Below are 14544 nucleotides of genomic sequence, written 5' to 3'. Positions count from 1 at the left end.
GACTGTAGAGAGGGATCAAGACCAACCAAGTTCCCCAAAGCCCTCCAACCCATTTCTAAAAGATAATAAAGATCATACTGCACTTGGTAACTAATTTACACGGAAAGTGAGAAGCCTGTCTTTAGGGTGGAGAAAACTTGTCCATAAAAAGGTACCCTTCCCAAGCCCTTCCTGACCCCTAGGACCGTGAGCTGGATCAATGCTGGAATCAGGACTGGTGATCTCTTTTTCCCTCTCTTTTCTTCTCTCTCTTTCTCTCTGCCCCTCTTTAACTCATCTCTTCCTTTCTCTTTTCAACCTACCCCTATATCCAAAACCCACTGCCGCGTGCTTACACAGTAGGTCAGGGACTAACAAAACAATTTCCACGCCAAGTGCACCATTCACTAATAAAAATTTCTGAATGTTTGCGGACCCTGTGACTTCTGTCGCTACTTTGGACCACGAGCGTTTAGCAACCTCGGGCGCTACCTTCCCCTGGCGGGTGGGACATCCCGCCCGCCCGAGTCCCGCGGGGCGGGGGAGAGCCGAAGCTTTGCCGCCGGCAGTCCCCCACGGCCGCACCGCCCGCTCCCTGCGTGTGCCGGGAAGGGGAAGAGGCGGAGCGGCGGCGCATCCCGAGTCATGGCCGCGCCCCGCCGCCGCCCGGCCCCTTCCCTTCCCTTCCCGGCCCGCCCCGCCCGCCATGTTGCGGCGGCGGCGGCGGGAACGGCGGGATCGCGGGGCGCTCGGAGCATGCGGGGCGCACGGAGCGGGCAGGGCGCGGCCCCCGCGCAGTGGGTGCTCATTGCCCCAGGTAACCCCGCGGGGCCGCTCCGCGGAGGGGCGGCTCTGCCGCAGCGCCCGGCTCTCCTGCCCCGCCGGCCGGCTCGGGCGGGAGGCGGGTGCTTGTCCCCGGGGCCCGGGGCAGGTGCCGGGCCCGCTGGGGGCGGCCGGGCCCCGCCCGGCTGTGCAAGGTCGCTTTGGGACGCGGCCTCTACACGAGGCCCCGCACGGTACCCGCCCTTCCCTCTCCAGGGACCCCGTTTCCCTCGCTGGATCAGTGCGTTTAATTTATGTCTGTCATTAGGGTTTTGCCGAGGGCTCTTGCCACCGATGTCCCTGATGGGGTCTGGCTGTCCCCTCGCCGGAGCTGGCGGCCCGCCTTGCCTCCATCCCCTCAGTTCCTTCCTGCAGATTTTGAAAGAAACGATTTAGTGCCCTAAGCCACAGCTGTCAAACAGACTCCAGTGCTAAGCCAGAGTGAGATCTCCTCACTCAGTGATTGTGAAGCAGCAGAGCTCCCCACGGCAGCTCTGCTGGTGCAATATCCACTGCGTTGCGGAGGCTCACTCTATCACATGTCGCGCTGAATCAGTGGGAGGATGCCTTTGCTCCTTACATGTATTTCTGCTCAGTATCAGGTTTAAACAAACAGATCACAAAATGTTTTGCTGTTAAAGAGGATGAGTGAAACCGGATGTGTTCAAATGCCAAGATATTAAGAGGAAGGAGACATAACTGTCTTTTTCTAGCTTGGTTTTTAAGGAAGTGCAACTTCCATGATTATCTGTGGGCCAGCTTTGTACTGTGGCTATTTCCTAACTCACCCATAACTGGAGAGTGTTAATAACCAAGCCTGATAAAAAGGATGAGTTCTTTGGAGTAATTTTCTGAGCTTTGCCTGTGATGTGAGAAATGCTGTAAATGGCACCACTGAAGGAAAGGTATAGCAAGAGCTTCCTTCAGCAAAGGTTGAAAATAAGACAGGAGCTCAATCTTGAGACATGTGCCCATAGGAGACCAGGCTTCTCTAGTTACATGAGAAGCAGAACCAATTACTATGATTTCACTGATTCCTCTCTTCCTCTAGTTTTAACTTTTTGGTTCCACCCTTTGGTATCTGACGTGTTTGATGCCTAAGAAAGGAATTTATAAAGTGAGGAATTCCTTTTTTTAATATTGACTCTATGCAGACTAGGATTTAAAGCTGAATCTCATATCAGATGACTGGCTATGCCAACAGATGTCCATACTGTGCAAATATTTACAAATATGCTTAGCTTATGCATGAGTAGTCAGTTCTGTGCAGTAAGTTAAATTCTTCAGTAAGTGTTTGCAGGATTGGAGCCAGAGCTTGTAACTTTCATGAAGCCAGACAGTTTGTATTACCAATTATGCCAGCACAGCTCTGACAAAATTTATATAGTACTCCAGACCTGTAAGAAAGTTTATTAAGCCTTAGTTGAACTTCAAAGCATATAGTGATTTAAGAAAAAAGTCTATGGCTGATAAATTCAGAACTCCACAGCTGATGAGAGCCAGCCAAATGAAACATTTCATGATTTTTTGTTTTAGCATTATTTTCAGAAAAACTTTTTTAAGTTAACATATTACCATTTTCACAATTTTGCGCCCTGTTGAATGAATCTCAGAAATTTTTCATTGGCTGTTTAGCAGAATGTGTAGTAGGAAGACCTGATTACTTTCAGAAACTAAGATGGTTGCAGTTGGATTTAGAACAAAAATGTCCTTTGACGGTAAAATTCTATTCATATGACAATCTCTATCTTCATAATACCTGTATGGCATTATATTACATACATACCTAAAAACAACTGGTGCAGATAAGCACAGGATCTGTTTCTGGATGTGAGTTCAATGCCATTTGTTTCTGAGTCTACTAAAAAATGCTTGTCTGCTTTAATATGGAAGGTTATGAAATTACTACTGATTTCCTTGTTTAAGTACACGTTTATATGCTGTTATATTGCATGGATAATGAATTGCTGCTCTGCCATTTCAGAGCATGTGTGATGACTGAGGAGACAAATTTCAGTTTTATTTTTGATTTTGTAGTTTTTATATTGGTTTCAGTGTTCTGGAAACAGCTCAGAAACAAGGAATCTCTTCTGTCAGGTAGAACTGCACATGTTCTTAGTTGAAGTCATGATTCTGGCTAGAGGAATGCGGTCAGAGTGAGTTTTTTACCAATGCTGTGAACTGTTTGTAGAGGGACAGACTGTCACTTTCTGTAGCAAGTGATGAATTCTGTCAAATTTCCAGGACTGTAAAAGTTTGGTAATTAGTGGTCCTCTCATGCCTGCACATCACAGGGCAGAGCTAGAACCATATGCTCAGCAGTTACTTTGCATGGTTTGTAGAGGTGGGTGAAGGTGGGGAGGGGAAGCAGGGTTGACTGAGGCAGTCTTTGCCCTCACCAGCCCTTCTGCCACACCAAGACACTTGGATTGTTTGGCATGGGAGATTTGCAGGAAGGGAAAAGGAGAGCTTCAGACAGTCATGTCTGAGCTGACTGCTAAGCAACTTCTGGGTGAGATTGAAATTTTACCTTTAGAGATGGTAGCCTTTCCTTGGCCTGGTGAGAGGTGTTGTGATGGTGTTTCTGTGATACTTGTTTTTTTTCCATGAAGACAGGACAATTTGACATGCAAATACAATCTTTTTTTTCGTTTGTTTGTTTTTGTAAGTGTAGTGATTCCTTGGTTAGGGATTGAACCACCAGGGGCAGGACAAAGAGGGAAGCCAGAAGTGGTGGGAGAGGAGTTAGGAAATGCTGCTCAGGCAGGGTGAGAAGAGGGTGGTAACCATGTTCGTCACTCCAGAAAGGCTGGAAGCCGCTGATGTACCTTGTGCAGCCTTATTGGGGATGTGTAGTGAAGGTTGAGAAGTGGATGGGAGTGGCCAGGAGAGAAAACAGTGAACAAACTGGAAGAGGGTAGATGGAGGGATTGGTTGTTGTGGAGGAGGGTGAAAGGACAGAAAACTTGGTCGTGTTGGTAGTGGTAGAGCTGTGCATGCTGGCCTTGAAACAGAGTCAGCTCTTAGGGCCGTTTCTGCAGTTGCAGATTAACTGTGCAGTGGATATACAGGCACCAGATTTAGCCTGGGGCAGGCTCGGCTCAGCACTAGCAGTTTATTAGTTCAAGTGCTGTGCCATGTTAACACATCTCTGCTGTTTCCAGAACCAGCTTTGCCGTGCAGCTGCTTTCAGACAGTGTCTGAACTAATAAGTCCTGATGGACCAAGCTGGCTCTGTGTAGACCCACTTGGGTGTTTCTGTGCTGTGCTCCATGTTCCAGGGGATTTTATTAGCTTGGCTGGAAATCTGGATCTGAGCTTGCTTTGTGCAGAGTAGTTGACGTCGTTGGTTAAGAAGACCTCCCAAATCTGGAGTTCTGGAGGAATGGTGGTACAGAGACACCGAAGTGCTAACGAGTCCTGAAGGACCACACGGGCTTCAATGGTGGATGGCTGAGTTTCCAGATAGTGCTTTCCTGCATTTTGAGTGGGAGTTGGGTAATCAAGGCTGTTACATTAGCCTTGTATCCAAACTGTTTTTCCGTGAGAATGTAGAAATGGCTGGACTGGCTTTCTGTTGTTGGTCTAGCTACTGATCAGGTACAAGAGAAAAGTAGTAGCTCCTGGGGATTAAACCTTGGCTCTCTCACAGCTACAAAGTTACTAATGATGTGCTTTAATAGAGCAGATTCTGTCTGTATTTACTGAGTATCCGCGTACTTAAAAAAAAATACTGCTACTTTTTAACGTGAATATAGGACATTTCTACCTGCCTTTTCAGCTGGGCCCATGGAACTACCATTTTTTTATGTGTTCTCTGAAAATCACAAGAGCTAGAAGTTATTTTCTAGACTGAGAAATATTGCTGAGACCCAGCAGTATTTTAGGGCTATCTAAAGATTTTTAATTTTAGGGCTATCTAAATCGGAAGGCGGAGCTTTGGAAAACTCTCAAATACTGCAGTAAAGTCACTGTGTCTGACATAGATGTGATCTGAGCTCTGTATAACAAATAAACATTCTTATGCAATGGCTTCAAACCAGTCTCACCAAAATCACACTAGCTGCTTAACAGGGTTGGTGTGAAGGACAGTCTCTTTTTCAGTATTCCTCAGGGATAGGTGTTATGTCAGAACTGAAACTATTTATATGCTTCACTGACTGGGTTTTAGCAAAGAGGTCAGGAATTGAAGGCAGTTTTCTAAGTGTGATGTTCTACTCTACACCTAAAGTTAAGACTGATGTGTTTAATATGTTCTGTCTTTGCCTGTATTAGGAAAATAAGTAGAGGTTAGCTGCATGCTGAAAATTATTCTCAACCTTTATTTTTCTGAGCTAGACAAGTTTAGCTGAGCAAATTTTTTCAGTCTGCTGTTTTCTTAAACAGTAAATTGATTAGCTCTTACATTGTTTTATGGGAACTGCCATATGAATAGAACTGGAAGGGTTGCAATGGGGGAGGGAAATTTAACAATCCTATTATTTTTAGGAATTACTTATTCAAAAATAAAAGGAGCAGTTTCAAATTATACTTGGCAAATTGTTTGAACAAATCTCATATATGCCAAAAGTCAAATGGAGGCAGAAATAAATGGACTGTGATGCCAAACCATGGGGCATCAGCACACATTAAATTAATCCTCCATCCTTTCAGTTGAGACTAAGGAACTTTTGTCTCCATGCAGTAACTGAGGAAGTATTTGACTTGAAAATTTTAGGTCATAGTGAGAGAAGGTGTCATAGCAAAGTTGTGGAATACTTAATTTGTGAAAGTGGTTTGCTTTAAAAACAGAAGTAGACAGGTTTTGCATTAACTTTTTTTCCATCCTTGCACTTTGATACATGCTTTCACTTACTGTTTTAAAAAAAATCAGTTTATCTGCTATGAAATACATCACACTGCTGGGCTGTTAGGGTGCTTGACTAAAAAATTGTAATGAGTGTCAAAATTGAGCAGAATAATTGAACATTAATACTTTCCCAGAATAATCTAGGTAAAGAACTTGGAAATAATGTTTGCAATAAATAAATATGTATTTTTTTTAACAGCTGAGTCAAAACATCAGAAAACCTATATGAAATAATAGCACATGTTTATATACTTCTTAAATAAGGTGGATGTGAATATGCTTATTTTAAAAGTTAGCACTCTGTGGGCATATTTTACTAAACCTCCCCCTAAACCAGCATTTGCATCTCCTGAACAAAGCCCTTTGCCTGCAGGTAATTTGCACTGTTTCTGACATGTCATCTCCTGAAAGGCATACTGAGCTCTGCTGTGAATAAAGCAGATATAACTGGCAAGCTAAGGAGCCAGAAGGAAGCATAGCAAATAAAATAACTGAAAAGAGATGTTGTAATGTGTAACACCATCTCCCACTTCTGCTTTCTGCCATCTGGCTTGGAAGAGACCAACTTATGCCAACTTAGGCCTCTCTGCATATGGGAATAGGGCTGATTCAGCCAGTAATACAGCTGCACCAGTGCTGACCCTATAAATATTGAGAAGGGAAGTCTGTAGCTTTTATCCTTTCAAGTGATAACCAGTTCTTGAACTTCTCAAGACTGACCTCCCCTTTATTCAGCTGAAACTCTGCATGTTCTGCCAGGCATCTTGACTTCAGTAATGGATGAATTAGTACTGTGAACTCCATGAACATGGGGGTTTTTTGGCTAAGAAGTGAATTATGCCAGCATAAAGGGAAGCCAAAAGATGCTCTCAGGCTTAAGTCTTAAAATTTAGCTGTATTGCCTAGCTATGTCCTGGAGCAAAAGACCATTCAAACTGTCAAGTAGCATTTCTTTCTGAACTTGTGGTCAAGATAGAAACCAGTGCCTTTGTTCGATACTGTGTTTTATTGTGGAATGTTCTAAATTATGTCACATTGAACACTGTTTCCTTAGGGCACCAAATAATAAATGCCATGATTACCAAACTGATTATCATTCTGTCTTTTACAATGGGCTCGGCAAAAGTCCCCTCACTGAAGCGAGTACTGTGTACAGTCATAGAAGGAGTAAGGTGGTGAGGTAACATCAAGTTTATATAACTGAGTAACAATTAAGATTATTTCCAAAAATCAAGTGTGGGCAAGTACAAACCCCTACCCTCTATGTAAGCACCTGCAAAATATTGGCTGTTTGCAGAGGTGAATGGAGCTGTGTTCTGTTCAATGCTCCCCTGAGTACTGTGAGCCAAGGAAGCAGCACTGTAGACCTGTGGCTCATCTCCTGCTTCCTCAACTCTGTCAATTCACACATGATCTGGTTTTATAATTCATGTGCATTGGTCAAAGACACCTGTGTCACATGTGGAGTAGGGAATATTCTATGCCATCTGCTCCTGCCATGGGTTCTGTCTCTTGTTCCAGTGAGCTTACTGATAGGATTGAAAGTTATTTACTTCTTCATTCTTGTTGGTTTCTTCTCAGCTGGATGAGTGAACTGAGTTGACTTGCTGTAGAGCCATGAACTTGCTAGTTTTGGTGGTACAAAACAAGAAGGGAGCAGAGTTGGAGACCCCAGGACTGCACTTTTCTGTGGACTGTGATCTTTGGTCATTTGAAACGATTTATGATACAGACTGTATTCTCAGTCTGTGCATACTGGAATTCATTTATTATACTTGCAGTTAATTACCTTGTAACTTAGAAAAAATATAAAAAAATTGGGTGATACAAAGTACTGGATTTATTAATTATTTTTCACTAGGCTTTTTTCAGGGCATGCTGAAAAAGAAAGGACATGCACAACGAAGGACATGGACAGTGAATTAAAGCCATTTTATTGAGGGTTGAGATTCTAAAAATAACACAAATAAAATGTTTAATAGATCTAACCTATCTATACCCTTAGGCTACACAGTTTAAAGTCTTCCATAAAATGTCTATTTAATGGGCTCCATCATAATGTCTCCATCTGACACACCTTTCATGCACAGTTAGAAGCTAAGAAGGGAATGGAAAAGACTTGTGTAGGTGACGTGTGGTTTAATATCTGTTTTTAAATGAAATCTTAACTTTATATTTCCAGACTTCAATAGTCCTTTTTCTTAGCAGGGTGGTGGTGGTTGGGAAATTTGTGCTTCAGAGGGTTTTTTCCTCTTACGCATTTGACAGATATTTACAGCCTTTTTGCTTGCTTGGCTGGCAGCTTTCTGCATGGGAACTCCATATAACTTGATATTAGTCTGTTATATATAGTATTCTATAAGCATTTTTTTAAAAAAGGAGAATAGACTTTGCATCATCCATAACAGTTTCATAGCTCTTAGTGGGAGTTTTATGTTGTTTTTCAATTTATTTATGTTGCTGTACCAGGTAACGCTTTTTTTCTGGTTTTAACAACCAGATTCATTAGTGCCTCATATCTATCCATTGTGGAAGAAATTATTGCCAGAAATCCTTTGAAAGCTGGTTAGTTTTCACTTTGTTTTGTTTATGTATTTGGTAGAATTTGCCTGGTTGTATGTCTGACCTCCATGAAACACAGTAATCTTTTCTCCTTTTCTTCAGCTGCCTCCTGGAAGTGTCTGCCTTCTGTCTTTGTTTAAAGAGTGACTTGCTGGCTGAGATGCCTCCTTGAGACAGGATTAATAGAGCCCCTCTGTACCCTTCTGTCAGTTCTTTTAAATCATTGTAGTGTGTGTTTTCCTAGGAGAAAATCATGCAGTAATGACACATGCTAGTAAGCTGACCTGACTGTGGGCCATGGTTGGTAGAGGGTGTGCTGTTCAAAAAGCTCTCACCTCTCTCCCCCCAAGTATTCTTGTACATGACCGAGTTTGTCAGGGCTGAGCTATGGGAACTGTTATAATAAGCATAGCGGCAATCCTCTGATGTTTTCCTTTAGAATTTAACAAAACAGCTCTTCCTGTAATGTTACTTTTTACTGTTTATTTTCTGTAGGGGATGTTTTCTTATCTGGAAGTGAACCTTAATATTGAAAAAAAGTTCCTAACTTAGTTTAACTCTCAGTTTTGCTAGAAAATGGCTACAGTACTGCTTTTTTAAGAAGTCTGTGTTTACTTAGCTATAAGAGATCCTTGCTGAAGTAGAAGGACTGATAAATGTAATGGCATTAAAGAAATCCAGTTACCTTTCCTGGCTAGAGTCCAGAACACAAATAAGTTAGGTTTGGACACCTAACATCAAAAATCCCTTGCTCAGCATTTTCCTAGTCATGAGGTATTTAAACTCAGATAAATAGGGCCTTCTTTGCCCTTAAGGCCATATTAATACTGCATCCAGTTTTCCAAGCAGGCATTCTCCCAATTGCCTCCTTTTTTTTTGTCTGCCAGCTTGACACATAGTAAGCCAATCTATAACAAAAATATACTTCAGATGCCCCTGGAAGTGGAATGGAATACTGCCTACATTTTGAGGAAATTGAATGTTAAAGAAACTCAAAGAACCACTTTTGCCTTTGCCTGGTCCTTCCCTTCTCCTCGTGCATGTGCGTGTCCCTTCAGGCAAACCATTTTCCATGGCAGCTGTGTGGAGAATGTGAGGTACACTCTGATCTCATTATCATGAGATACTGGGACAGAAGGCTGCAGCTCGGGCTCTTGGTTGGGGTTTGATCCCTGCTGCCCTCTGTGCCGTGCTGAGCCCCTTGGAGCCTGAGGAGCACCAAAGAACCCCATGGGCAGGGCTGTGCGGCTCTTCACCACCTGGGGAAGAGCTCCTGGCAGGGCCAGAGGGGCAGAGAGAGGGTGCTGAGCCTGGGATAGCATGGGGCAGGCCTGGATGAAGGAAGGTGGTTATCTGGTTGGGAAGGTAGAGGACTGATGAGAAAGAGAAGGGACACTGTATTTCTCGGGTTTGTTACACTTAGTGCTCCCTACTTTTAGGGAAGTCCCCCAGGCTTAGCGGAGATGGATAAATTCAGTATGTTACTAGCAGGTTAGGAAGAGAACATCTCAACCCAGTAAAGATGCAAATGTCATTAAAACCAGCAAAAAATTAGGAGGGATTGTCGACTTAATTGCTGACAAGATGCAACTTTGGGCTCAGCTGGACTCATTCCCAGTGTTCATCAATCTATGCATGAAGAAAGCAGAGCAAACGAGCGCTGAAAGTTCCTTTGGGGTTTTTTTGTTTTGCTTTTTGTTTTAAATTTTGAAACTCACATTTACTGTGTATATTTTAATATGTTCATGTGAAACACATCAAAGTAAACACGTGCAGTGTGTTTCTTTCACTATCATTAATCACTTCAGTGTTTTAAAAAGTAACAAAAAATACACTAATGTTAAACTGTGGTCAAGAATTGAAATATACACAGCTCTAGAAATTGGAGAGTCGCCTTTGCCAGGGCAAATGTAGCTTGACAACCGTGTGTTTATGTATCAGCATATGAAGCAAGTCTGCTTAGCAAATACGGATTTTTTCCATTAAAAGCTCTCAACTTATATTGAAACTTTTTGAAGCACTTTTTCAAGCCACCTGAAGACTCAGTTGGGTATTGAAGAGAAGAAAATTACTTTAAATTGTCTGAACAGCTCTGAGAATTATTACTACCCTCCAACACTTTTATCACTAAACACAGTTGGTTTTTGTGTCCCACTTATGTCTTTATCTGGGCAACTTCTGTTGGTGGCACAACTGAATAACAAGGGGTGGATATGAAGGTTGAGAGCTATTTGGGCATTTTTTTTTTTTGCCCATGAGGTGTTAGTGAAGATCCAAGTGTGAGAAGTCCACTTGTCCTTTTCAGATACGGCTGGGGCTTTCAGCCAGGGTGAAGGACAGCTACTTTCAGTTGTTCCTACTTCCCTGTTTGCCAAAGAATTGTGCCAGCTCCCTCTTCCCAAACCTGCTGGATGTTACTGAAAGGGGAAGGACAATGTGGCACCTTCTGTTCCTTTGAACAATCATGCAGTCTGCCTCTACTGCTCCTCTCTGCTTTCCTCAGCAGCACTGTAACACAAACATCAACCTGATCTCTGTCAGTTCCATTCTCTGGGGTCTGGATACTCATTATATATGTGAAATGTTTTAGTAATTTTCCTTGCTCTGTTGAATGCCTGTATGAAAGGAATTGAGGCAGAACTGGCAGTGTGCAGGCTAAGAAAGATGATTCTGTCATGGTGCTCTTTACTGAGATGTGGGAAGTTGTTTTTGTAAATATAAGTTAGACTTTCCCTACAAAGAGAGCTTGGCTAGAATATAATTAACTGGGGATACTTATAGATGTGGTTTTTGTACTTGAGTCAGCATCCTTGTGGTAGCTGTTTCCCTCTTTTTTCAGTTTCACAGAAAAAATTATACCTTTGTGGCTTTGCTTATCTTCTGTTTGTTCAAAGGTACAGGAAAGAAAATATCTGTAAGGGGCTTCAGCCAGAGGTGCTGCATTCTCTCAGCTTCTTTTTCTTGTGGGGGGAATTAAATGCAATCTTTATATTTCAAGTTTATACATAACAGATAAATAAGCATGCATGTTTTTCACAGACATAGCAACTAGAATAGGCTAATTCCTGCATAATCTGACTTCGTGAAAGCTTTAAAGGATAGTTTCTCCCCATGTGTATTTTACCTTTTGGACTTTCTTAATGTCCGTATTGTGCTTGGCCTGACTAACCAAAGCATTCTCATTGTCTTTGTGACTAATCAGGGCAGCATATCAGTTCATCTTACTTAACTGGGATGTCAAATTTAGGAGCTCTCTTGCCTGAAGGCTCTCTAGGGGGAAGTGGTTTTCAAAATCTAAATCATCCCCAGGTGCATATCTTTCCTGTGACAGATAGAGAGTGCCAGGAAGTCTGGAATCATAATTTAAGTGCCTTGATCAGGTAGGATGAATTTGGGCTGAGGCATACAATTTTTAGGCAGATGTGTGTGTGTGTGTTTTCAAAAAGTGTCAATCCAATTAATTCTGAACGTCTTGGTGAAGCAGATGTGAAATACTTCACAATTTACAAGTTCCTAACTTTTTCCTCTCCCCTTACAGAGGCTGCAATTGACCCCCCAAAGACACCTGACAGCGAACCCTTGTTTACAAAACTGCGCAACCCAAGCACAGGCAAGTTCTGGAACTGTGACATGAGCTTGTTAAAATTCTGGTTGATTTTCTCCACCACCAAAAGATTCATGTTTCTCAAAGCTGAAATAATGATGATAGGTACAAATCTTACGTGCCAAAGATACTGCTGGTTATGCCAGATGGTTAATGCTGTGCAAACATTTAGGATTTCTTTTATAATTTTAATTGGTTGAACTGTTTATTCATCAGAAATATTGGCAGAACAAAAAAGAGGTGTAATTTAAGTTCTGTTTTTAAGTGCATTAGTTTTGGGGAGCTTACAGTGTTGGGTGTTGAGTCCAAGCCTTTTTTTTAAATCCGAATTTAGGCTTCTTAGCATTCATCTTATGCTATAAAATAAATAGAGTTAGAAGAAGTGATTCAATTGTACTTACCAAGCTTTTTGGGTCTTTTCATTTTTAAATCTAATTTTCTTCTCGTGGCCTGGGTCATGGTGTCCCTTTTCTCCTTAACAGAGGACGAGGCACTTTGAATTCAAAATACATTAGAAAGACCAGCAAATGCAGGCATCTCAATGACACCACCATCCCACCATTACTTTCTTCTAGTCATATTGTTCTTTTGGTCAAGGATTTTTAATTATTCTATGATTAAGTAATAATTGGAGTGTGTGATGCTGCAACAGAAACTTGCAGCAAGCCTTTGTTAGGGTTAACATTCTGGTTGAAAAACGGTTTTCATGCTGTTTTTTTTCTTTGCCTGAGCTAGTTTCTTTTCCGTAGATTAAAGTTTTATGGTTTTGGTCTTTGAAATTGACTGCTTGTATTTATATGTATTTACATATATGTGTGTAACTGAATCTTCAGATGAATTTTATTGTCACAGTATAGGAACCATATTTGTTCTTGAAAGAGGAAAATTGTCAAAAATAATAATACAGAATGTAAAATCACTTACTCATCATGATGCCAGTTTCTTGATTGCTCAGATTTGCAATGGGAATATAAAGCCACATCTATTTTCCACCTGTGTTATTATTTCCTGCTGTAGCATACTGCCTTTGTAGTTTGTTATGTTTTTAAAAGCATAGATGTTAATTTGTTTTTCTCTGTGTAAAAAGAGATCTGTTTACCTTGTCAAATCAGAGATCTTGGGGAAGTTTTCTGGGGAAAACCTGAAGTGCACTGATTGTTTGGGTGTGTTCCTTTAGAATTTACAGGACCTTATTTACAGGCCTGCATAGACTTTCAGTTATGTAGCCTGTTATAAATACAAAGTCTGAAAATGGAAGAACTGAGAACACACTATTAATGTATTTTCCTTACCTTTGTGTCTAACAGATGAATTGTTGATGCCAGATACTGTATAAGTAGGCACTGAAGGACTCAGCACACTATAGAATCGATGCTAACCACTTTATTAAATAAAAGCATGCTTCATCCTTTATATAGACAGGCAAAAAGAACAAGATTTCTATCCCTTACAAAGACTATAAAGTAGAATCAGACTGCAATTCAGAAGTACCACAAGAACCATTAGTGAAGTTGTGAGCAAAGCTGTCCGGGTTCTCTCTCCATCCCCTGCAGTTCTTTCTAACAGTACTGTAGGGAACCCGTGGTGACTGTCCTTTTAGCATAATGACATAAATTAAGGAGCTGTACTTAGGTAATAAAAAGGGTTCTTTTCCCAAGATTTCATAGCTCACCACTGGATTTGGCTAGCACACTCCCTGGTAGGAGTCTTAAGTTGTTCAGTCAGCACTTCTGTGAGTAGTTTGATATGGGGCTGATCAAACTGTGGTGTAGACCCTTGTTGAGGGTGCACATGGTAATGATTGAAACTTCTGCTCCCCCCTTATGACTACTCATTGCTCCTCTCCTCTCCTACCCAAAAGAAAAATTATCAGAGTACTGAAATTATATCCTTAAGTGAGGTTAAACATCTGGTCAGCCTTTTGGATAAAGGGGAAAAAAATGCATTACCAGTCATTTTTGGGAATTCATGTGTCTGCCCATTTTTGCTGACCTCCCTCTGCACCTGGGGGTGTCCGCAGACTGAGAAGAGCAGTGCTGATGTCAGCTTTCAGGGCTTACACTGAGCCTTCTCTGAGCCAGCCCATCATCTACAAGTCACTGCAGCTTTGCAATTTATGTGCTCTGAGCAGGACAGCCCTGCTGTAGTTGCTCTTGTTTCCTGAAGATGGATTGATAACCAAGATGGAAGCAGTCCAGCCAACAGACTCAGGTGACCACATTTCAGTGGCCCCTTCTGTAGTTGTGGCAACTTCCCATTTCTGATATGGAAAATGCCAGTCCTGTTTGCAATGTGTTTGTCACCCTTCCATTGTAACCCAAAGCTAATGTCAAATGGTAGAACTGTGATGACCTAAAATAAAGCTATCCTTTTCCTTTCCCAACTATTAAGGTTCTGATGGGCACTTCAAACCAACTTCTTCTAGCTTCCTTGTTTACTTTATATGTCTACCCATACAGAGTCATCATAATCCATTTTGGTGCACAAAAAAAAAAAAAAGAATATTTCAGATTGTCCATGAAAAGTTTGAGACTTTAGTTCCCCTAACCCAGAGTCTGGTATCCTCAAGACAAACATGATGGAAGGAGAGGGAATTCTCTTGTTTTCCACCTTCCCTCTTCACTGCAGAAAAAAGCTGATTTCTTGAGTGATTTTGATTTGGGTTTGGATCAAAGGCTTTGTGTTGTAAGATGAACTATTCACACATCTTATTTATTGATTCAAATTC

General features: G+C 41.7%; 1 protein-coding gene across 1 annotated transcript in view; it reads left to right on the top strand.

Annotated features, from left to right (window-relative positions):
• The first annotated feature begins 403 nt into the window (after positions 1-403).
• RNASEH2B (ribonuclease H2 subunit B) overlaps positions 404-14544 on the top strand; it is a 39007-nt gene continuing 24866 nt past the window's right edge. Inside the window, exons 1-2 of the mRNA XM_071448347.1 lie at positions 404-995; positions 11751-11822. Of these exons, the coding sequence (XP_071304448.1) occupies positions 404-995; positions 11751-11822 (664 nt within the window). The remainder of the gene's footprint in view (positions 996-11750; positions 11823-14544) is intronic.

This window comes from Agelaius tricolor, unplaced genomic scaffold, assembly GCF_023055355.1.
Source record: "Agelaius tricolor isolate 1412-34295 unplaced genomic scaffold, bAgeTri1.0.p SCAF_26, whole genome shotgun sequence".
Classification (NCBI taxonomy): Eukaryota; Metazoa; Chordata; class Aves; order Passeriformes; family Icteridae; genus Agelaius; species Agelaius tricolor.
Note: the sequence above shows the minus strand (reverse complement) of the source record. Positions and strands in the feature narration are given on the sequence as shown.